We start from the raw sequence: 23,448 nt of genomic DNA, 5'->3' as shown, positions 1-23,448 counted from the left end.
GCAAACCTGAGAAATTTACCCTCCTGGTTCTCCATCCTCCCATCCTTCTGGTTCATTCTCTCCCACGCACATCCCCACCCTGTACCATCACCAAAGAAGCTTAGGGTAGAGCCCAGGCCCCTTGGTTTCAAATCCCAGCTCTGTTTCCTCCTAGCCGTGTGACTTTAGGGAAGTTATTTAACCTCTTCATTCCTTAGTTCCTTGGGTATGACGGTTGTTTGAACCTCATGGAGTCATCAGGTTGAGAAAATGAGTTAACGTTTGTAAAAGAGTGTCTGGCACAAGTAAGTGTTATCTTATCCTGAGTGATGTCTCCCACAGCTTATCTGTTCCCCTGGCCTGAGGCTCCCTTTGCACTGGGACAGGGTGGGGAGCAGAGGGACCTGCAGAAGAGGCCGATTCTACAAAGACTTGAAGGGCCTAGAAACACTTCGTAAGGGAGCAGGCTCTGAGGGCAGAGGGTGGAGATTGGATGCGGTGTTGAATTGATAGGAATAGAAGGGCAGTTGGAAAGGGAAGAGCTTGAGTAAAGGTGTAGGGATAGGAAAGGGCAGGGCAGGTTTGGGGAATGGCCCCGGGTGGTGTCAGGGTGATGAGGCTGGAAAGGTCACAGGTTGGGGGTACAGACTGAGGACAGCTTTAGAAGCCAACCTGAAAAACCTGTACTTGATGGGAGAGGTAGTGGGGAGTTACAGAATCTAGAAAGATACTGATTCTAGACATCTGTTTCCCAGCTGTCTCACCAAACCTTTTCACTGGTTCTGGTACATGAGCTGATTTCCCAGGCTCAGGATATACCCGGCTCATGATAATCTTCGTGTCGTCCGTTCCCCCCCACCCCCAGTGTTTATCTGTCTTGGGTCTCTATCTTTTCTTCTGGAACTGGCTCGAACTTTCAGAACAGTTTTCAGTGATAACAGGTTTCCTTGACATGTTTTTTATTTTAATAAAGAATGTTTCAAGTATTTTACCAATTAAGTATGATGTCGACTCAAGATTTAAGATCGACACCAGGTCAGAGGAGTGTACTTCAGTTCTTACTTACCAAGAGCAATATTGTAAGGAATTAGTATTAAGTTTTATCCAATGCCTTTTCCACGGCTTTGATATAATCGTATGGTTTTCAACTTTTGATAGATTACTATGATTTCCCAACCAGTGTTTAAAACTGAATCATCCTTGCAAGTCTGAAATCAACCTTATTTGTTCATGGTATATTATTCTTTCTAATATTGTTTGATCAATGAAACAAGATTTTTTTTGCACATTAATAAATTGTGGTAGTAGCATTTAATTTTCATTTTGGTACACCTTTGTTAAGTTTTCATGTCAGGATTATGCTAGCTTGGAAAAAAATGAATCGGGAAGATTTTCTTTAGTTTTATATATCCTGGAACAGTTTAATAACAAAAGTATGTGTCCTTTGAAGGCTTAGAAGAAGTTGCCCTAAACAAAAAGAAACAAGACTTGCCTGAAAGCTAAATGAACATCTTAAATTTAAAAAGAATTTTAAAAAAGAACTTTTTCTATTTCTGCCAAAGTGATTGGGCTGTTTGTGTTTTCTCCTTCTCGGGTTAATTTTAATAATTTGTATTTTCCTAAAATATTGTACTTTTTGCTAAGAAGTCCATATGTATTAGTGTAAACATCTTTGCGTTTTTTAATATCATCTTTTCCATGTCTCTGGTTGTATCTTCTCTTCATTCCTTACTTCATATTTGTGTCTTCTTTTTTGGATCTTGCCCTAGGTTTGTCTGTCTTATTGGTCTTTTTCAATAACAATTCTTGGGCGCATTTGTTGTGTCTGCTTTTCTCTGTTCCCTAATTCTTTATCTTCGGCTTTTTCTTTATCAATTCCTTCCTTTTCCTTTCCTTAGGTTCATTTTATAACTTTTTTTTTTTTTTTTTTAGAGGGGAGAGGGGCAGAGGGATACAGACAATCTTAAACAGGCTCCATGGCCAGCATGGAGCCTAGTGTGAGGCTCGATCTCAGGACCTGAGCCAAAATCAAGAGTCGGACACTTAACCGACTGAGTCACCCAGATACCCCATTTTATTACCTTTTTCTTTTTAAAGATTTTATTTATTTATTTATTTCACGACAGAGATTACAAGTAGGCAGAGAGGCAGGCAGAGAGAGGAGGAAGCAGGCTTCCTGCTGAGCAGACAGCCTGATGCGGGGCTCGATCCCATGACCCTGGGATCATGACCTGAGCCAAAGGCAGAGGCTTTAACTCACTGAGCCATCCAGGCACCCCATTTTATTACTTTTTTATCTCGCTTCTTGAGTTGGGTGCTTTGGTGAGGCACTGCATTTTCTGCTTTAGGGGTCAAGGTTTTAAAGCATGCGTAACACTGGCAGAAACTGTTGGGGTTCTGACCAAAGGCACGGCTTCTTGTTGAAGAAAGAACCCAGTCCCAGGAGGCAGGAGAGCTGCATTCCAGTCCCAGCCTTGTCTCCGATCAGCTGGGTATCCCTGGTGGAGCCCCTTCTCTTCCCATGACCCTCTTTCTCATCTTAGACAACCAGGTAGAGGAGGGTCCTGGGCTGATGTTAGGAAGCACCTGCTTTGCCACCTGCCCCCTGCGGGACCTGAGCCCGTTGCTCCCTGCCCACCGAGGGTCTCAGCTTTGCCATCTGCAGAATGGTGACAGAGTTGGTCCAGAAGAGTTTCAAGGGCCCTCCCTTCACTGATTCTTGACCACAAGTGGAGGAACTTCAGTGGGCTCCAGAGAGCTCCTGCTTCTCCCAACAGGGCCACTGCTTTCACTCACTGAACAAGTATCTACAGGCCTCTGCCATTCTGACCTTTGGTGCAAAGACGTGACCCAGGAGCTTACACGCTGGAGACAGAAGCTGCCCTAGAGGGCTGTGAGTGCTGGGTCAGAGGAGGATGAGGGGGGAGGCATACGAAGGCTGGGGAGAAGACCTTCTTAAGTCACCTTTATTAGAAGTGGTCAGTTCTGTCAATTCTGGTTTTCTGTTTAATGTCAGCTCTTGTGGGGGAGTCAAAGGTAGTTCATTTGCTCCCCTTCCAATGCCTCATATGAAGAGACACGAGCAATGCTTGTCACAAGCTGGGATGCCCAGTCCAAAGCCAGGGAGGTGGTGAGCAGAGGGCAGGGGAGGCCACGTGCCTGCTGTTTCATAAGATTCTGGAAGGTAAGCAGAATTCTGTGAAATGAGGCAGCCTCTGGCTGTTGGCTGGACAGTCTTTGAAGGACCAGCACTAGAAAGGCTGTTGGTTTATTGGGGGAATGTTCACGGCCCATGCTGTGTGCTGGCTTGGATTTTTTGGGGAGTGTTGATCAGAGGTGCTCTCTCTCCTTGGGCCACCTTCTAGTGGGTCTGAGCTCAGCATCATCTACCTGCGGGAGTGCCTGCACCAACTCGCTGGGCCCCAAAAGACATTCCTGGGACCTGGCCTGGCTCTTTGTGGTCACCGAGCTGCCCCCACCCAGTCTCCAGGGTCCACATTCAGACAAGGTCAATGTTCCACGTTCCCTCCCTTGTCCCAAGGCCACCTCATTTCCCACCGGCTTCCCAGGATGGCTGAAACAGATGCATCTCCTTCTTTCAGGAGCAAATTGGCAATTCCACCTGGAGGGTGGGGTCTTGTCCTCACTGCCCAACACCTAATCACCAAAAATCCTACCACCTAAGACCTGGGTTCCTGCCTGACTCACGAACACCTGGTTACTTACATGTCACTGGCAGTGCTTAAAAGGGCCAAAGCTCTGTTTTATACCTAAGAGGTGGCCAAAACTCAGTGTTGTCTCCCTTACAGAGTTCTGCTCTGTGGGGTTTCCTCTACACCGCACGAAACCCAGCACACCTGGACACCCCACTCATTCTGCATTTACTCGGGACCTACCAGGTGAGGCCCTGTGGTGGATGAATGAGGTGTCCCCCCTGCTCTCCAGGAGCCAGCTGCCTGCGAAGAGGTGAACACACCCCCCGCAGGACATCTGCCCCCGATGGCTGAGGCCTTAATCTCTGTGTCCCCGCACTCAGAACCGTGTCTGATGTGAGGAGGTACTCTCCCTGCACGTTTTTGGGGTGCAAGATTAGCTCTGGGGCAGAGGAGGAAGAACTCAGTAAGGACAGACACACAGCTGTAGGGTGTGCAGAGCGGGGAGGAGTTTGAGCTCTGCAGGTGCGTGCTGTTGGGCTGGAGGAGAGGGGGCTTTGCCAAGGTGTGGAGGGGAAGTGCAAGCCCTCTAGCTCTCGCCAGTTGAGCTGGCCCGAGCTCCGGTTTACCAGGGAAGCAGCAGAGCTGTCGTGGGTCCCTGCTGAGTGGAAGCAGGGTGGCTGGAGGTGTGTGTGTGTGCGCGCGCACACGTGTTTGCATGCGTGAGTGACAGGAGGGGGGTGGGGGCACACTGGCGTTCGGCGCCCAGACGTGACAAATGTGCAGATGTCCCAGGAGCTGCGGACATGAGCGGCTAGCCACGGAGACACTCACCCCGTGATTTGTTGCTTTGATTCCTCAGGCCGTGACTTGGCGAGCACGACCCTCCCCGGGTACCCTCCGCACGTCCCCCCCGCCGGACAGGGCAGCTACTCAGCACCGACGCTGACAGGGATGGTGCCTGGTGAGTTTGCACTGTCGGCGTCTGCACAGCGGGCAGTGGACGGGGTTTCGAGGGAGGCATCCCCGCAAACAGCCCGGGTGACCTCTATGCTTCTGAGAAGTGGACCTGAATAAATCAGGCAGAGGCCTGCACTCTCAGCCTCTCTGTCTGCAGCTGGGCCTTCAGTGGGGCCGGCAGTGAACTTGGGAAGTCGGCGGGGCGGGGGGGGGGGGTGCCGGGGGAGGACTGTCACTCAAACAGCCCCTTGGCGGCCACACAGATAGTCTGAACACAGAGGGGGTGCGGGACCTGGCCAAAGGTTGCCCAGCCAGTGCTCAGTAGGGGTCCTCCCTCATCCCCCCCCGCCACCCGATTTGTGTGAGGGGAACAGCAGGAGGCTCCCCCTCACCCCCAGGTGCTCTCGGTAGCCTTACTCCCTGGCTCCAGGACCGTGTGCTCAGGACAGAGAGGCTGTTGGGTTTGTCGCTTGATTCTAAGCTGAATACCGGGTGGCTGAGGAAACCTTATCCCCTCAGGCCAGCCACATGTCCGTCATAGGGCAGGCTGCCATGTTCCTTCCACTGTAGGATGGTGTGGGGGAAAGACAGCCCATGTCCTGGTGCTGGCTGGCTGTGTCCTCAGGGCATGAGTGGAGCAGGGTAACCCAAAGTAGCATTTTTTTTGAAAGGTGTTTAAAAAAAAATCAGGGGGAAAATCAGGACTGGGTTGGATGTGGTTATGCTTCTTTTATTCTTTTAAGGGTTAGTAGTGTTTGTTCTGAATCATTTACCTGATGCCTGGCCCTTCTTCCAGTCCACCCTTGGGGTCCTGCCTAAGTAGCCCCATGTCTCTGCCAGCCTCTTTCCCGGCCGTGTCATGGGCATGTGCACCCCAGGCCTAAGGACAGGTGGCAGGTGGACAAAATCAAACGTGAGACGGGGTGTTCCCACCTATGTGTGAGGCCCCAAGGGATGATGAGCGAAGCCAGGGGTGGGAAGGGAAGCCGTCCTAGCCTGACTGGGTTTTCCCCACGCTGCCGGGTCCTGGCACAGATGCCAAGGAGTGCCAGAACTCCGAACTCACTCCTGGCCTTCCTGGTTGTTACAAAGATGTATTTAACAAGGTAGGAGGACAGAGCATATTTCATTTAACGGTTTGTTAGCTTGATTTATGACTTTTAAATATGAGACATATGGGAAATGGCCTCTGTGTGTACTTGTGCCCTCGGCCTCGCCAGGGCCAGGGAGGCCTGCCAGCTTCACACCTGCAAAGAGCCTTTGCCTTTCTGCTGGGGGGATGGGCGCATGGCAGAGCCTCGGGAAATTCTGTGCACAAGGCCAGCAGAGGTGGGGGGCCCAGACTCCTTCCCACCCTACTCTCAGGAGATGGAGCCCAAGTCCTGCCCCCTGGTCCCTAATTACTAGGCTCAAGACACAAATGGTCGTGGGCCTGGCAGAGACCCCTGTGGGAACCAATGGCGGTTCCTCACACATTTACGGCAGCAGCAGGAATCACAGGCCTGAGCAAAGGTCCAGTCCAACCAAACCAGCAGCCAGACTGGTGCTAGCACAGGTCGTGATCTGTCCCCTGGCACAGAGGGCGGGTGCACGATGTGGAGAGAGGAACACAAGCATCTCGGCGGGGAGTCCCAGGTCTGCCTCCCACTCTCCCCCTTGCTTCTCTGTTTGCTTTTCTTCTTATACACCCCCGCGATGCATCCCCTTCCAGACCCAGTGCAGGGCTGGGACGCCATGCTCAGGGAGCACGGTTCTTTGTTCCTGTTCCTCAGTGTCCAAACTCTGTCACCTCTTTGGGATTTTGTTCCCAACACGATCATCAAAGCTGTTTTTGGAATGGCTTTGTGGGGACAGGGCAGGCCCACATATGTGGTCTTCGCTGATTTGCCCCCAGGGCTGGCACACGGCCCAGAGGGCCCACCTTACAGCAGAGCAGGTCTTGGGCATGCCATTCGGGTGTCATGTGATCTGGCCTCAACTTGCCTTTCTGGTCAACTCTCTCAGCTCATCCCTCCCTCTGACTGCCCGCTGGTTCCTGGCACGCCTCACACTTTCATCGGCCAGTGTCACTCTTTCATCTGTGCCCTTGGTTTCTACTATTTCCTGCCTCCGCCTATTGGGATCCAGCTCTACCCTTCCAGCAACCTGGAAACACCACGTGCCCCGTAAAGTCTTGGTTTGGCCCTCCCCTGGCGATGTTTGATTACACCCCATAGCCTAGCATGTGTGTGGCCCAGTTAGCGGTGCCACTGGCCAGTGAGTCCTAAAGGTCAGGCCCTCTGCTTTGTCTTTTGTACCCCTCACAGTCCCTAGCACATAGTAGGCCCTTCTGTGTGCGGTGGCTGAGGGAGGGAGGCAGGGAAAATTAATAGGGAACTGTGTTTGTTCCTGTGACTGTCTTCCAGTCCTGGGGCCCAGGGCTGTGCCCTCTCTGGGGGCTCTAGGGAAAGGTCCATTCCTGCAGGCCCTGGCGTTCCCTCCCAGTCTCTGCTCTACCTTCCCAGCATGGAGGGGGTCACGTCTCCCTCTCCCTTGTAAGGATACACAGGACTGCATTTAGGGCCCACCCGGATAATCCAGGATTCTCTTCCCTTTTTAAAATCCTTAATTACGGGGCACCTAGGTGGCTCAGTGGGTTAAGCCTCTGCCTTTGGCTCAGGTCATGATCTCAGGATCAAGCCCCTCATCGGGCTCTCTGCTCAGCAGGGAGCCTGCTTCCCCCTCCCCCTCTGCCTGCCTCTCTGCCTACTTGTGATCTCTGTCTGTCAAATAAATAAAATCTTAAAAAAAAATAAATTCCTTAATTACATCCATAAAGGGACCCCCCCCCCAACACACACACTCTTCCCTACCTTTTTTTTTTGTCCATAGAAGTACCTTCACACGTCCCAGGAGTTAGGGCATGGATATACCACAACCTGTTTGAGGATTTCCACTTTGTTCAGATTTCTGACTCATAATCTTGGGCTTTTGAATCTGGGAGGCGTTCGTTCAATTGTGGCCGTGCTGAAGGGGATGCCATTTCACAGACCCCAGGGGCATGTTGGTATAGTTTGTTGAAACAAACTGAAGGAGGCTGTAGAAAATGGTGTATCCCGCCTTTGTCTGAGGCTGTGACGTGGCAACCGCGTGTTTCACTATATGGAATGATCCACCTGCTCCCCTAGCGGAGAATCCAGAGGGAAACCGAGATCTTCTGAGTTGTTTTTTTCCAGGACAGATTTTAGGAAATTTGGCCGCCCTTTTTTTTTTTTAAGGCTAAGACTTTCTTTTAAGGGACAGCTTTCAGGTGTAAGATTTGCTTATAGGATGTTGAGGAGGGATTGCCCAAGTATACTTGAATTTTTGGCCCTGAAAAAAAAAATAGGCATTATGTTTTTCCATGTTAAATTCCAGCTTGTTGGCTTAGACTCTGTATTTTCCATTCTGGTTCTGCCCTCAGGGTACTGCCCAACATCTCTGGCTCCAGGGCTTTCCCAGGTCTGCAAAATGGGGCTTCTTGATCTTCTCTGGTATTTGCAGATTCCATTTCTGCCTCTGCACAGCATCTGTGAGCCCTTTGTTGACCACTTCCGCTGAATAAAGCAGAGAGGGCACATAATCAGCTTAGAATGGAAATGGATGAGTTTTGTTTTCATTGAGTCCTAGCAAATGCCAACAGCTTTGCACCAGAGATTCCATGGTATCCTGATGGGTATAACTAGTTGATTCCTGCCTGGAGATGTTTGTACAACCTAACAGATATCGACATGGCATTTGAAACTCTTAAAATGTCCAGACTGGGCGAGAAGGAAGGGCGTTCACTGCCCTTTGGCTTCCATGAGTCTCAGCAGCCAGGAAACGGTCTTTGAGACAACCCAGCAAGGGACGTGCCCACATGCCCTCCACAAGCCACCCCTCTGGGAGCTTTAGGCCTGAGGGCCAAGAAATCCTGACCATGACCTGTTTGCCTTCCTGGGGCTGCAGCCGACGAGAAGCTGGTTGGGAGGCCTAGAAGGAGCGCAGCCGGTTCCTCCTGTCCTGGCCGCTCTGCTTGCTGTGGGTGGGTGTACATTGTTTCTAGGTGCTTTTCAGTTAAGTTGCTCGGTTAACTGGTGGCTTTTGTTTTCATAAAGAAGGTAGTGAGGGTGGATAGAACAGGAACCTGAGGCCAGCAAGGAGGGCTGGAATGACAGCGAGAGATGGGCAGGCCCTGCGCCTGCTGGACTCTGGTGGGAGGAACGAGAGGCAGGTGCGGCTTCTCCTCAGCCCCTCTCTGCTGCTCTTACGGGCCTAGCCCTCTCCTCCCTGTGGGGTTCACCTCAGAGGGGCCTGCCTGGTAACCAAATGCATATTAACTCCCTATTGCTATGCAATGAGTTACCACAAACTAGTGACCTAAAACATAAATTCACCGTCTTACAGTTCTGGAGGTCAGAAGTCCACAGTGGGTCTCAGTGGGCTAACAACAAGGTGTCGGCAGGGCTATGTTCCTCCTGGAGGCTCTGAGGGGAATTGTTTCCTTGCCTTTTCCGGTGTGGAGATACTCCCTGCATTCCTTGGTTGGCGGCCCCAGTCCTTTATCTTCAAAGCTAGCGGTGTTGGGCTGGATTGTTATTGTGATGCTATCTTTCTACTTCTCTCTCCAGTCTCCCTCTTCCCCTTCTAAGGACTTTTGGGATTTTATTGGCCCCACCTGGGTAATCCAGGGTACTCTCCTTGGCTTTCAGCTAATTAGCAATTCCCATTTGCTGTATCACCCACCATGCTCACAGGCTCCAGGAATTAGGATGTAGACCTCTTGGGTCTGGAGCCATTATTCTGCCTCCCACACCAGACAAACAAGGAGCCCCCCATTGCTCCTCTCACAAAGCATCCTGTTCTTTTCATGCAGGATACTAAGCACAGGTGAAGGACTTTCCTTAGTGATTTACTCTACCCTTGTCCTCTTTCCCGTCAGATCTGTGCAGTCTACAAGGGCTGTGTGGTATACAAAGCTAGGTCTGTTTTGTTCACCACCGTGTCCCAGTCCCCAACCACACGGTGAAGTGTGGGACACTGGAGCCAGATTGCCTAGCTTTGAATCCCCATTCTGTATCTCACTAGCTGTGTGACTTGGGGCAAGAGACGAAAATTCTTTGTGCCCTCCTTTCCTTCTCACCTGTAAAATGGGGGTGATGGGAATAAGAGTGAGCTCTAATGATGTAATTTGTGTGATGCTCTTAGAATTTTACTTAGCACGTAGTAAGTGGCAAGCAAGTGTCAATGATGATGGTGGCCTGACCTAGGCTGGTGTCAGATTGAGGACTCTCCAGCAGAGTTCATGGCCCATGGAGCCCATGCATTGGTGGGAGAAATAGAAAAGAATCCAGTTACAGGCAAGAGAGTTGGCGAGCAGGAGTGGGGGCAAGGGGTGCCCAGCACGGAGGCAAGAGCCTGGATTGTAGCCAGAGTCAGCCAGGGAGTCACTGTGTGATCTGAGAATGCCATTTCCACTTTCTGGCCTTCACTTAGCATATGGACCATGGGGAGAATATATTCTGCACAATTCTGAAAGGCATGGCTAGGACCAGTGAATGGCAGCCAGAAGGATCCCTTTCCAGTCTTATATAAGGCCCCTTCTGCAGAATTAGAACTGAGGATAGGCAAATGGGCTGGTTGGGGAGGGGAAGGGCTGACAAACGAAACGAGGAAGGACCTGGTAGAGGGACTGAAGCGTGGGGGGTGGGGATTGGACCAGTGCTCCCCAATGCCTCCCACGGCTAAGTGTCAGGCTCAGAGAGTGTTTGCTCAGAGAATGATTGGCCTTTGGTTTTAGCTCTTTCTTCGCCTCACTGGGGTTTCTGGTGGTCCTGTGGCCTGGGTACTTTGAAAAATCCCTCCACACCTTTCAAAGCTCACCCTGGGCTCCCCCGAGACCACCTGTTGCTCGTTCCTGACTCTTTGCTGCCCTCTAGTGGCCTCCAGTCGCTCTGCCACACCAGGAACAAAACTGACTAGGGGGAACACCAGACTCAACCAGGGGGAAACAGCAGGTGGCTGGTCCGTTGGTTCATTCTTCACACACTTCCTGGAAGTGCCAGTTCTAGGCTAGGTCTGGTACTGCAGACACAGTCCCTGCCCTCAGGCAGCTCACGGAGAGGCTGGGGAGACAGATATAAAAAATCATCCCTGCATGCTGCATTAAGAGCTAAAATGTAGGAATGTGCCGAGGAAATGTGAAGGAGGGGGCTGCTGAATTTCTTGGGCCCATGGGGTGAGGTGGGGGAAACCAGGGAAGGCTTCCCAGAGGAGGTCACTAGGGCGGGACCTTGAAAGGTGAGTTGGCAGTCTGAGAAATTGGAGGGGTGGTGTTGGGTGAGAAGACCTAAGGACTAGACAGCCTGGGCATCCAGCCAGAGTTTTGGGGTGCAGACAGGGACAGGCAGGAAGGACTGGCTGGGCTGAGTGAAGAAGGGCCTCTCCCAGCACCCAAACGTCAACCCCTGGAAACCTCGGGTGCCTTGAGGTTGTGCAACCAACTGCTGTGACCACTAGCAGGCTCTGCGCAGGTAGATCGGGGTGTGAGTCTGGGTGAGGCAGCTGTGCCTTTGTGGAACGGAGCCTGAGGACTGGTCTGGGCAGCCCAGAGCTGGCTCCTGGGACCCCTGTGTTGAAGTGATGCTGGGATGGGGAGAAACCAGTACCCACAATGAGCTTAACAATCTCTTTGCTGTATTGGGGAAAGAAGAGAATTGCGAGGCGGGACTCCTGGGTGGCACAGTCAGTGAAGCCTCCGACTTGGTCACAGCTCAGGTTTTGATGTCAGGGTGGTGAGTTGAAGCCCCATGCTGGGCTCCACACTAGGCATGGAGCCTATTAAAAAAAAAACAACTGCAAAATCCAAGATTCAGAGATGGAAAACACACTGGAAGCAGGAAGGTCCTACTGAAATTCAGAGATCTGGGTGCTGATTCCAGCTGCCAGATACTCGTAGTGTGACCTTGGGACATGGCCTTGGGGTTCCCTGTTCTCTCTTAAAACAGGAGGCACGAGGTGGGGAGATTGGATACGATGTTCCCTAAGAGGATTTCTGGTCCTGCTCTTCTAGGACTTCTATGCCTGTGACACCTCTGCTTTCTGGTATCACCTCCCAGGTTGACTGGAAGGTTCTCTGAGCCCTGCCACGTCTGTGTTAAGTGAGCAGCAAATACGTCTACGTTTCCTTCAGGTCTGGGTCTGTGATGTGATAGAGCAAAGGCCCTGAGCTGTCCTGTGTGCTTTGGTAATGACTTCCAAGAGGTAGAGCTGAAGGCAGGGAGGTCTCAGGATATGTTCATCCTGTATACCCACTGCCAAGTCTCTACACCGCTGTGCTGGCAAAGACTAGCCTTCAGAGCCTCTGCCCCCAGGGTGGGTTCTTACAGACTTTAGACTCTAGAATTTTAGGACAAATTTTAGAAGCAGCAAAGGTCACCATGATTAGTTCCATCTAAATGCTATTCTTAAAAAAAATTATTTATTTATTTATTTACATGAGAAAAAGAGTGAGAGAAAGAGCACCGGCGTGAGTGCCTGCACATGAGTGGGGGGAAGGGCAGAGGGAGAGACTCTCAAGCAGACTCTCTGCTGAGCAGGAAGCCCGATGACAATGATTTGGGCCTTGAACTCAGGACCCATGAGCTAAAACCGAGTCAGACACTCAGCTTGAGCCACCCAGGTGTCCCGAGTTTTCAGTTAGTGAGAACTGAGTCTCAGACAAACTGCCACCTGCAAAGCCAGTTCGATCTAGTTTTAGGGAACTTAAGGAGAGGAGACCTTTCTCACACAGCCATGCAGGTGCAGGTGACAAGCAGGATCCTAGCTGGGGAGGCCTGCCCTGCCCAGAGCCAGGAGCTCACTGGCTGCCCAGGAAGTATCCAGCACCAGGGAGCTTGGAGCAGGAGTTGAGGACGTCTGTCGTCCCCTCCGGGCGGGCTTCTCTGTGTCTGCCTGTCCCCATCTCCACTCCCTCTGATGGCGGTTACTGAGAACTAGTCACAAGTGAGGGAGACCATGTGTCTGGGTTCCTGACTTTTCATTTCCCCCTGATGTACCTCTGCAAGTGGTATTTAAAAAAAAGAAAAGAAAAACGAAAACAAATTGTGGATTATGATGCCTTTTTAGGAAATTGGGGGATACAGTCAGGATTTTTTTTTAGATGAAACTGAAGCAGGTGGAGGGCATCTGAGCACGGGGTGAAGAGAAGCAGGGCAGGTAGACCTGGTGGCTGTCCACGGCCTTCCCAGCCCCAAGATGTTGGGTTCCCGGCTTGGTTCAGAGAGGAGTGCAGGGACCCAGCCCTCAAGTGTGGGTGTCCTGAGGAGAATGGGCAGCCTCATTGGGCCTGGGGCCCTCATCCTCCTAAGTCCTGAGGGCCGAGTCAGGTTCTAGGACATACACCCTCAGGGGACAAGGGCAGATCTAGCAGAGCGTCCCAGGGGAGTCAAACTCAGCACTTGGCCACACAGTACATGGCAGAGCAGCCCGGCTCCCAAGCCGCCAGGGATGGTAAGCCCTCCTGTTGCATTGCCTCCCAGGACCACTTTCTGCTTGAAGGTCTGCTAATGGGCTGGGTGTCCGTTCTCTCTGGTTAAGGGGTCGAGTCCTGGTTGGGGCAAAAAAGGAAATGGTGCTTTGGGCCTGGCTCAGCTGGCTGGGCTAGGAAGGGAAAGGCTGGGAGGAGCCCCTCTGGAGGGAAGGGCCCATGCAAGAGCCAGTGCCCCACAGTGTCCAAGGTTCAGACCAGCCCACTTTTTCCGGCTCCAATAATCTACCCATTGGAGGCTTAGGGCCCAGCCCACTTTTTCCGGCTAACATTCCTCCTATTTTTTTTTTTTAAGATTTTATTTATTTATTTCACAGAGATCACAAGTAGGCAGAGAGGCAGGCAGAGAGAGAGGGGGAAGCAGGCTCCCCGCCAAGCAGAGAGCCCAATGTGGGGCTCGATCCCAGGACCCTGGGATCATGACCCAAGCCGAAGGCAGAGGCTTTAACCCACTGAGGCACCCTGGCACCCCACATTCCTCCTAGTTTTTATGACATTATCTGTGAGTGTATCTTAGCCCCTACCACACTGGGGCTCCTGAAGAAGGAGGCTGACATCCTAGCCAGGACTTTCTATGGGACAGTAATGGGGAATGCAGGGTCCCTGAGAGGTCGTGGGCTAAGGGCCCAAGAGTTTTCAGGAATTTACAACAATTTGAAGCCTAACCGAAACTATTTTTGCCTCAAAAATTTAAAAAGGAAGCCAGAAAACTGGCATTAATAAATGTTCAATTTAGGGTCTGCAAATTGTAACATTATGTTAACTTCATTAACTATTAAATTTAGTGCTCATAAAAATTTCATTACATTTGAAAACAACTTTTAAGTTGGATTTTCTCACTTGGCAAGGATTCCCTGATCTGTATCTTAATTGCTGAGAAATCATAGCCAACCATAGGTTAGATAAATTGCTTGTGGCTACATAATCTCAGAAGCAAAATTATAAGAATCAGCCTTCTGTATTTTTAGAGTGAGAAGTATCACTGCGGTACCTTTATGTGTGAAGTACTGTACTGTGGGTGGGAGAGGTGCCCCCAGAGGAAGACACTTGGGGGTCTGGGAAGAAACAGTGTGGGAGATACCCGATGTCCTGTTGAACCATACTGAACATAAGAAATAATGGGGGGTGGGACGTCTGGATGGCTCAGTTGGTTAAGCTGCTGCCTTTGGCTCAGGTCATGATCCCAGGGTCCTGGGATTGAGTCCCCTAGTCAGGTTCCTTGCTCAGCAGGGAGCCTGTTTCTCTCTCCACCTCTGCCTGCCACTCTGCCTGCTTCTCTGCCTGCTTGTGCACTCTCTCTCTCTGACAAATAAATACATAACTAAAATCTTTTTTTAAAAAATGGGGAGACCTTGAGCTGATTAGGTTTCAGCAGCCAGCCCACCATCCAGCCATCTACCAGTTTTTCTCTTTTCTTCTCTGTCTCTCTCTCTCCCTTCCAACATTTACTGACTATTTGCATGGGCCAAGCACAAACCTAGGCAAAGAAAGGTGAAAGTCGTGCTGTTGTCCATGAAAAGCTCTTAGTCTGTAGTGCAGATGGGCAAGTCGGTAAGGATCTAGGGGGACAAACGTGGAGATAAACCCAGGGACTCTGGGAGCACAGAAAAGGGAGGCTGCAGCCTCGATTAGGGATATCAGGCATAGAGAGCTCCAGAATTTTTCTATAGGAAGCTTGGAGGGGGACGGGCATGTCTGAAGCTGACGTCGCAGAGTTTTGGTAAAATTGTGAAATGCTGTCCACATCAAAGAATGTAAGAGGTTAGGGGTGTAGCTAATCCCAGGTCAGGGGAGGAATCTAGGAAGAGATGAGTGTCTGCCTTGGGCTTGTCACTGAGGATGAAGCCTATGTTGGTCTGTGGAAGGTGGAGGGAGGAGGGGGACAATGAATGAATCGAGGGTGGGAGGCAGTGAGTACGGAAGGTAGGCTCTGCTTCTATACACACTGGAGTTCTTCCAAAAAGCCAGATTGAATCTGCTGGGGTTGTCTGCGTCTTCCTCCCTTTGATTTGCTGGAATCTGCAGCCCCCATGTACCAGCCCTCATCTGCAGTCAGCCCTCAGTTGGCGGGACCATCCTCTCTAAGCCTGTGGGTCACTCTGCCTGGGGCGTCTCTCCAGAGAAGCACGGGCAGTGCTCCGAGCCTTCTGGGGGCACGGAGAGCCAGGAGGGCTTGGCACCTGCTCCCCAAAAGGCTTCTTAACGAGGCCGAAACGCTTACACCCGTGAGCTAATTCCACCCGCGGGCCTCCCGCCTGTCCGTGTGGTGGTGTCACAGGAGCACCTCTATGACCCCAGGGCACAGCTTGAAAGCACCTGGGGAGGTTGGAGGGTCGTGGCCACTTCAGGGGCAGGCTCGCTGAGTTCAGAGAAGTATCACGCCTTGCCAGGGGTGCACAGCCAAGAGGGGAGCAGCCAGGCTTGGCACCTGGCGCTCCCGCTCCAGTTCACCCAGCCCCTAGGGCCCCTGGAGGGAAGGAATGGGCTCTGGGCCCGGGAGACAGTCTTGGTTTCCTTGGTGCGCCGACAGGGCTGTGATGGCCTTCCTGACCCAGAGACCTCATTATGGCCCAGAAGAGGCTCTTCCCAGCTGGGACACCAGAGAACCACACTTCAGATTCCAGTACTTTCCCTTCTACTCCACTTCTTCCCCTCTCCATGCTTGACCCATCTTCTAGGCACCCAGTCAGATGCTCTGTCTTACAGGAAACCAGCCTCTGCGCGCCTCCCCCTCTGAGCCTCTGCCTGGGGCCTCCACTCTCCACGGAGCACACCCCAGTCCCCCTCGGTCAGAGCTGCGGTTGGTGGAGTGTTCCCATCTACTGGTTGCCCCTCTCGGAATCCCCCACCTGCTCTGTCCCTGAATACAGTAGGCGCTCAGTGGAGATGGGTGGAATTTGTTTGCATCAGGCACAGGCCCCTCCCTACCTTGTCCTGAGCAGAGAGTCCCGGGCATAGGGCCCAACTGGGTAATTAAACAGAGCTTCGGCCTGGCTTCCGTGCCCCCACTCTTTCTTCCAATATTTGCTCTGGCTCCTGGCTGCAAGACGCCGAGACAATGGCCCTTGTTACCCTCTGTTTGAGTTATTTATTTTTTTCACTTTTCCCTCCTTCCCCTCTCAGGGGACTCGCCTCTCGCCCTCATCCCTCATGTTTTCCCTTTCACTTGACTGTCACTCTCATTGTCCTCCCGGGGCCAGGAACGCGGGGTGACAGGCAAGGGGAGCCCAACCGGGCCGGGGAGGCTGGAAATATAGTCATTAATGGGACCCGCGAAGCCCAGATGTCCTCCCTGAATGCGGGTAATTTGTTTTTAATGAAAAACCACGCGGTGACCCTGAACAAATGAATTTTCTTTATAAGGAGTCTATGTGCAACGGCACACATAAAGGACCCAAATCGGGGAGATGTAGATCCAGGGTTGAAAGAAAGAGAAGGAGGGAAGGAGTGGAAAAGAGAGCAAGAGAGATAAGAGCCAGGAAGGGAAATTTAAAAATGACAACTGTGTTATCATGTCCTTTTGTCTAAAGAGCGATCCCAGGTCACAAATGCCTTGGGCATTGTCCTGCCAGCTCAGATGTGTGACAGTTGTGGCCATTTCGAGGTCTTGTTCACAACAATGCAAAGAATACGAACCACCATCTGGACAGATCTTTACAATTTACAAGCCTCTTTCCTGGGTCATCTCAGAGGATCCACACTGTGGTGTGAGGAGGGCATGGTTCATAGCCCCATTTCATAGAGAGGAAAACTGAGGCTTAGGAAGAGTGGTCCCCGTCAGGTCACACAGCTAGCGGTGGTCCAGTCCAGACGACAAGGGAAGGACTTTGCAGTTTGGAGTCAGACTCTTAGAAACACTGCGTTAACATCTAGAAAGCACTTTCTAGAGAAGGGTGTGCTCGAGCAGATCTGGGTTGGGGGCAGGGGGTGCCATGTCTGTCTGTACCCAGGAGTCTTGGATTGAAGCAAATCCCCACAGTCCCTGGAACTTGCTTTCCATCCGGGCTTTGTCAATGCGCAGACTCTCTGAGGGCACTTTGAGTGGGGGAGTTCTGGAAACAGGACTCCCCAGGAAGAAGCTGGAGACATTTGGGAAAATGGCCGCAAGGGAGTCGAACGTGGAGACCAGCTGTGTACCAGCTGCCATGACCCAGGATTTTGTGGTGGGGGTGTGAAGCAGGGAACGGGAAGGCACTGACTCGGTGGGGACCCCAGCTGTGTGCCCCACCCCTGGCTTTGGGGGACTCTGCCTGTAGGAAAAGCACTGGAGGCAGTGAGCCCAGGTCTAGACTGGGGCGCGTCTGCCATGTGGGGAGTGTTCTGTGCTAACTCATTCCCCGCAGAGGCCTGGACGTCTTCCCCCTACCCCCGCACATGCTGTAGCTGCAGCTCCCTCTGCCACGGATGGACAGGGCTGGACTGAACCTGAGAAATCAGCCTGGGAGTGTGCCCATGAGGTCAAGGAAAGCACTTGCTCAGGGTCCCACAGCCAATCAGAGGAAGAGCCAGACTGGCCTTCTTGCGGTGGTAGCCGCCTGCTCTGTTGTTCCTACTGGGGAGATACCAGTCCCCCCACCTGCCTCACTCTCAGTTTTTCACCGAAGCAGTGAAAAGAGAGCATTTTGTCTCCTGACCTCAGGCAGGCCTGGTATTCCTGGTTCCTAGAACAACCCGAAGCAGGACTCCCACCCAGCTGACCCCCACTTTGGCGTGTTCTTCCTGAGCCCACATCTCTCCCCTAGCCCTAGGACCCAGCCAGCTGCCAGGGCATCTCCTGGGATGGAGACAGTTCCTGTGTCTGGGCCCATGAGAGCTTCTGCCGGGGGCCTGTAGGCCAGGCCAAGGCCCCAGCTCCTCCCGCTGTCTGCTTTTCCCCCAGAGCCAGGCAGCTAGACAAAAAGAAATGATTGTTTTCTTTTCCTGGGTTCAGTTTCCCTCTGGAAGTTGTGACCCAATTAGAAAATCAGATGAATAGAAAAATCTGGCCACGACCCCAGCTGAGGTTAGAAAGTCTCTACTCGCATTTAGGTCTCTGCCTCCCCTGCTCTTCTGCGGGTCCCGGCTGGCTCGGGCTCCCTTGGCTGCCAGGAGCAGAACCTTCCACGGTGCCCTGCTCCTCCATAATTGGTGATTTATTCCCCACTGACTTCCAAAATGGGTTTGAGACCGCTTCTTGACCTTTCAGCAACATCGGCCCAAACCTAAAACCCCTGTTCTAAAGCAGGAGGATGGCCGGTGGGTCCCGCGTGGAGGTCTGGGAGTGAAGCTGTGGCCGTGCACCCCCGTCCGCTCGCTCGTGGGCTGGCTTTTGACAGGTCCCGCCGTCAAGCCGGTGCTCTGTGCCCGGCTCCACACCTGGAGCTGCCCAGGCTGCTGGCTGCGAGCAGGAGCTCACTTTCCTGGAAACAGTGTCTGTCTGGATGCGTTCCAGCGCGTGCTTCCAAAAACATAGTTTTAATCAAGAAGAAGATCACCAGAAAAACTGGGACAAATTGTGACTTTTGACAGAGGACAATTATAAATGCCAGGAGCGCTTGCCAGGCGCCAGTCGGCAAACAGACTCCTCTGACGGGGTCTTAGATTAATTACAGCACCGCTAAGCGACCCAGGGCTGGGGGCTCTTAACTGTCTGCAGTTGTGGGGTAAGTTCTGGTCTTCCTTGCCTGCCTCCCTCCCTCCTTCCCTATCCTCTTCCCTCTCTCCCTTCTTTCATCAGATAGTCCCTCTGTTCTTCCTGGGTGCTGAGCCCAGCTCACAGAGAGGGCACAGAAATAATTGCATTTCTTGAGTCCTTGGAGCATCTGTGGGGAGAATCACCCAAGTTACTCTACTCAGAATGGAAAGAAACCTGCTCAATTGTGGCCGGTTTGTGGGATTGCTAGGCCCAGGGACTAAGCAGGGACTCCGGGGGACAAGAAGGTGAGGTCTGGGGGAGGCAGAAGCTGAGGGCTCGCCTGCTGACAGGAAGGGAGGCTCTGGCCTGTGGCCAGCTTCCCCAGGAGGGCTCCGAGGGATGCCTGGCCCCTGGAAAGCTCCATGCCTGAAGTGGGTGCCAGGCCCATGTGTACAAACAGGGGGCTCAGTATTTAGGAGTGGGGAGGAGCAGGGAGCTGCCCTGAATGGCTGCCCGCTTTGGAAATTTCTATGCATTTGTAATAACAAAATTACCATAATTTGCTCGTTAACGCAGCTAGATCAGTCAAGCATTGTTCCATCGCGGGCAGGGAGGCCGCGGCGCCCCTCTCTACACACTCTACACACCCCAGCCAGCCTGCCAGCCCGTTAGAGCGCTGGAAATTAGCATGCAAATGGTCCTAATTCGGTGGGCGAGCTGTCAGGCAGCGCCTCTCCGGCCTCGTCTCTGTGAAGGCCCTGACAGCCCAGCTCCGGCGCCGGCCCACCCTCCTCGCTCCAGCCAGGAGGGGCTCCGAGGGGCACCTCCAGACTGACAGCTTGGCGGCCTCCCTCCCTCCGTCAGCGCCATCAGGCCTGGCGGCGGACTCCCCAGGGAGCAGCCGGGCCTGCCACCGTGCCGGCTGGCCGAAGGAGGCAAGTAGGCAGGTGGGTTGGTGGGGGAAGCTGGCCAGGGCTCAGGTCCACCAGCCTTGGCTGGCCTGGGGCAGTGCGGGAGAGTGAGAGTGGAGCTCTGACCCCCCCCAAACTTGGGGTCTGGTTGGGGCACAGGGACCCTCACTGGAGGTGGGTTCTGAGAGTGGGGACCCTGGGCACCTTCTCCCACATGCGCCTCCACAAGGGGCAAATTCAAATCCTGCCTTACTCTCCCTTCTTTGACTTAACACTGGACCCCCCCCTCCCCGTACCTGGAACATCTCTGTGCAAATGATGCATGGAATTCCTTCAGCCGTAATGGAGAACTGGGGGAGGCCAGATGGTGTGTGCTGTGGGCAGGGTGCTCTAGACTGGGATTCTGCACCCCTGGGCCTCCGTCCTGCCTCCGAGCTTACCATCCTCTGTGGGGGAAGTCTCATTCCCCTCTCCGGACCGCAGGCTCTGTGTCTTTATAGCAGGGCATCTATGATTTTCCTCACAGGGCTGTCGGGAGGCTGAGAGATAGAAGGCCCTGCTGTCTAACAGTAGGTGCCGTCTAGTGAGAGCCTCTGTATGCTGCTCACCCCAACCCACGTGCCCTTCACAATGACCCCACCAGGTTGCCGTTGATCTTCCCCTGTTTCACGGAGGAGGAGGCTGAGGCCCCAGCTTACGCAGAGTACCTCGCCCAAGTTGCAGGGCTAGGGCAGAGTCCCGTCTTGCCTGCTCAAGAGCCCTTTTAACAGGGGAAGGTGCAGGACCCTGAGAGCAGCTCTGCTTCTGAGAGAAGCATGACGGCACCACCGTGCAGGGGACTGGCGCTCGTACTGTGCTTGGCACCTCCTCAGGGCTGAATAAGTGTGGCCTGAAGGAAGAGAAGCCGGGTGGACTGTCTGCATCCATCCTTGTGTTCCCCTCCTGATCCGTGACAGCAGAATGAAGGAGCTGCTGCAGGAGAAAGGGGGGAGCCACAAGCCTTGGGTTCCCTCATGCTGTTTCTCAGGCGCTTGCCCCTTCCTCCCTGTGAGCCAGATGCAGCCCCATGCCAGGATGCAGGGTGGATTTCAGTCCCCACTCAGCTGATCAGGCGGTGGCTCTGACTCAGTGAATAGCCCACTCCTTCCTACATGGCGGCCCTGCCCCTTTGTCTGTTTGAAGGGACTCTTATTGGGCCTTTGAGCCTTCAGAAAAATGCAGAGGTAAAAGAGACCCTGAGAAATCCCAGACCCCAGCTGGCTCCTGGCTGTCTGGGGGCAGAAGAGGGCTCATGAGCCTGAGTCCCTGCTGCATGGCAGCCCCACCCCTGGCTCAGCACAGAACCATGCACAGAGCAGATGCTCAGGAAAGATTTAGAAGCCACATTTAATAACAGGTGGACCAAGAGATGAGACAAACGTGCAGGTGTGTGCCTGGGTGAGCTAAAAGTCATCTAGCTTGTGGGCCTCAGACTGCACGCCTTCAGCCATCTGTGGCTTCGCCTTTCCACCTTGTCTTTGGTTTGCTTATTTGGGACCCGGGTCATGAGCCCCATGGAACATTAGGGGTCTATGTACTGATCTCTCAATTGCTGTTCGTGGGCTCTTGAAGAGAAGGTCCCAGACACGATGAGGACAGCTCAGGGGCACATCCATTCCCACCCTACAAGGCCATCCTGGAGATGTCTGAAATTCCCTGGGTGAGACAGGATGGCTGCTGGCAAACTGCATTTCTGCTCTAGGAAGAATTGCCCAGGCTCCCCCTAGTGGAGAACTGGGGGGCAGCACCCCGCTGCGTTCCTGGTCTGTGGCAGTACAGGGCCAGGGCATTTCCTGCAACCACCTCCTTTCTCAGTTTACCCACCGTTGGTATGTGCATACTCTCCTGAAATCCTCATCACAACCCTGCGGGGACCCTTGGTTATTACCTTTGTTGGAGACTCAGTGAGAGGAAGAGGCTGGCCTGATATCCTAGAGAGCCAGGTACTTTCCCTTCCACCCAGTGGCCTACATCTAGCCTCCTTCCATAGGTGTCCTTGGCCTTGGTCAGCTGACCATCTGCTTCCATGGCCACACAGCCTGGCTTCTCTCAACCTCGTGACGTCAGACTCTAAATGGCCAGAGAGGACCACTCTGTAGATAGGTCAGTCTTTCAGGATATTTGCAAATAGCTTCCTTACCGCCCTCTCCACGGCCATTCTCAGCACAGTCCATTCTCAACATAGCGGCTGGCGTAAGTCATCAAAATCTGAGTCAGGACATGTCCCCGTTTTGCTCACTTAGAGTAGAGGCTCAAGTCCTATATCATGTCCCCTTCCCCACTTCCCTCCTTGACCTCATCTTCTGCCTGTTCCCCTTCACTCTCCTCTGCATCCATACAGACCTCCTCACTGGTCTCCCAACACACTGCCTACACTCGTGCCTCAGGGCCTTTGCATTTACTGGTCCTTCTGCTTGGAGAGCTCTTCCCACAGATGGTCACATAGCTGATTCTCACTTCCCTTCAGCTTGTCATTCAAAAGTTACATTTTTGGTGAAGCCATCCCTACTCACTCTATCTAAAATTTCACCACTTTACGTTTTTTTCCTTAATGTATGCTATATGCTTTATTCTTAATTGTTTTGTTTATTGTCTGTACAACACTAGAATACGAGCTCTGTGAGGGCAAGGTCTTTCGTCTGTTTTGTTCATGGTTGTATCCTTAGTGTCTAGAACAGTGCCAGGTACTTAGTAGGTCCTCAGTCAATATCTAGTGTATAAATAAGGACACAGACGATCTGCTGGGTGCCTCACATCAAGATGGACACAGGCCCGCCTCCCCAGCACGCCTGTAGTTCTCCCCCATCCAGCCCTGCATTTGCTCCCTTAGGAGGCTTTTCCACTCTTCCAGGGCTCCCAAAGACATCTCCCCTCCTCCCCCATGGCCCCAGGTTTTTCCCCACAAAGCCGCCTCTCAGCAGGTCTCTGGGCTGGTCACAGAGGACATGGGTTGACATGTCAGTTGGATTTAAGAAAGAAGAGATCTCTATCAGCACAGCTAATTTCAGGGCTGACCTAGTCACTAGCCTCGCTGTGGTGAGTTTACAGTAGAGAAGAGACTACCTCCTGGTCTTTGGAGTTGTGAGGACGGGCCCAAGGGGAGGTCCTGATTCAGCTCCCTGCACAGAACAAGCACCCGACCTAGTTTGCCAAAGCATGATGGTGGCTGCTCATGACCCGCTTTGTGTTCACCCACACCAGGGGGCCCTTCTTCAGGGTCTTAGCAGTTGGCCTCCTTAGGAGCTGGGGACCAGACACTACTGTGCCCCTGAGGATGCTGGGAAACTCCTTTGCGTGTTGGCAGGGTCTCTCAAACTCCACTGCAGACAAGCCACCTGGGGATCATCTTCTAGAGTAGACTGTGGTTCAGTGAGCCCAGAGCGGGGCCCAGGGTGCTGCATTTTAACAAGCTTCCCAGCGGTGCTGATGTGGCTGCACTCGAGTAGCCACCACGGGTTCTCGAACTCACTGCACACGGCAGTCCCCTCCCAAGCATGGACACATACTTACATCTGGCCCCAGCCCAGAGATTCCAGTGTAACCAGGATGGGGTGTGACCTGGTCTTCTGGGTTTTCCAGAACTCCCCAGATGGTGCTAATAGGCCACAAGGTTTGAGGACTCCCGGCCTGGGTCACTGCCCATTATTCCTGCACGAGGGCAGCTCTGCCCTGGGAAAGCAACGCACCTTAAAGAGAAAGGCGTGTGTTGAGCTGGTGAGGAAGGGTGAAGAGCTGGGAGGCTGCCTC

The 23,448-nt window shown here is 52.8% G+C and overlaps 2 protein-coding genes across 4 annotated transcripts in view; both read left to right on the top strand.

Annotated features, from left to right (window-relative positions):
• PAX5 (paired box 5) overlaps nucleotides 1-23,448 on the top strand; it is a 191,637-nt gene that overhangs the window by 147,457 nt on the left and 20,732 nt on the right. For all 3 annotated transcript variants that reach the window (XM_047700944.1, XM_047700946.1, XM_047700945.1), the window contains one exon: nucleotides 4,495-4,596. In XM_047700944.1, the coding sequence (XP_047556900.1) occupies nucleotides 4,495-4,596 (102 nt within the window). The remainder of the gene's footprint in view (nucleotides 1-4,494; nucleotides 4,597-23,448) is intronic.
• Nucleotides 3,233-7,196, top strand: LOC125083930 (uncharacterized). The gene is made up of 2 exons (XM_047700947.1): nucleotides 3,233-3,245; nucleotides 5,046-7,196. The coding sequence occupies exon 2, from the start codon at nucleotides 5,746-5,748 to the stop codon at nucleotides 6,793-6,795; it is 1,050 nt and encodes a 349-aa protein (XP_047556903.1). The 5' UTR covers nucleotides 3,233-3,245; nucleotides 5,046-5,745; the 3' UTR covers nucleotides 6,796-7,196.

This window comes from Lutra lutra, chromosome 13 (assembly GCF_902655055.1).
Source record: "Lutra lutra chromosome 13, mLutLut1.2, whole genome shotgun sequence".
NCBI lineage: Eukaryota > Metazoa > Chordata > Mammalia > Carnivora > Mustelidae > Lutra > Lutra lutra.
The sequence above is the reverse complement of the archived record's forward strand: the minus strand, read 5'-3'. Positions and strand labels throughout refer to the sequence as shown.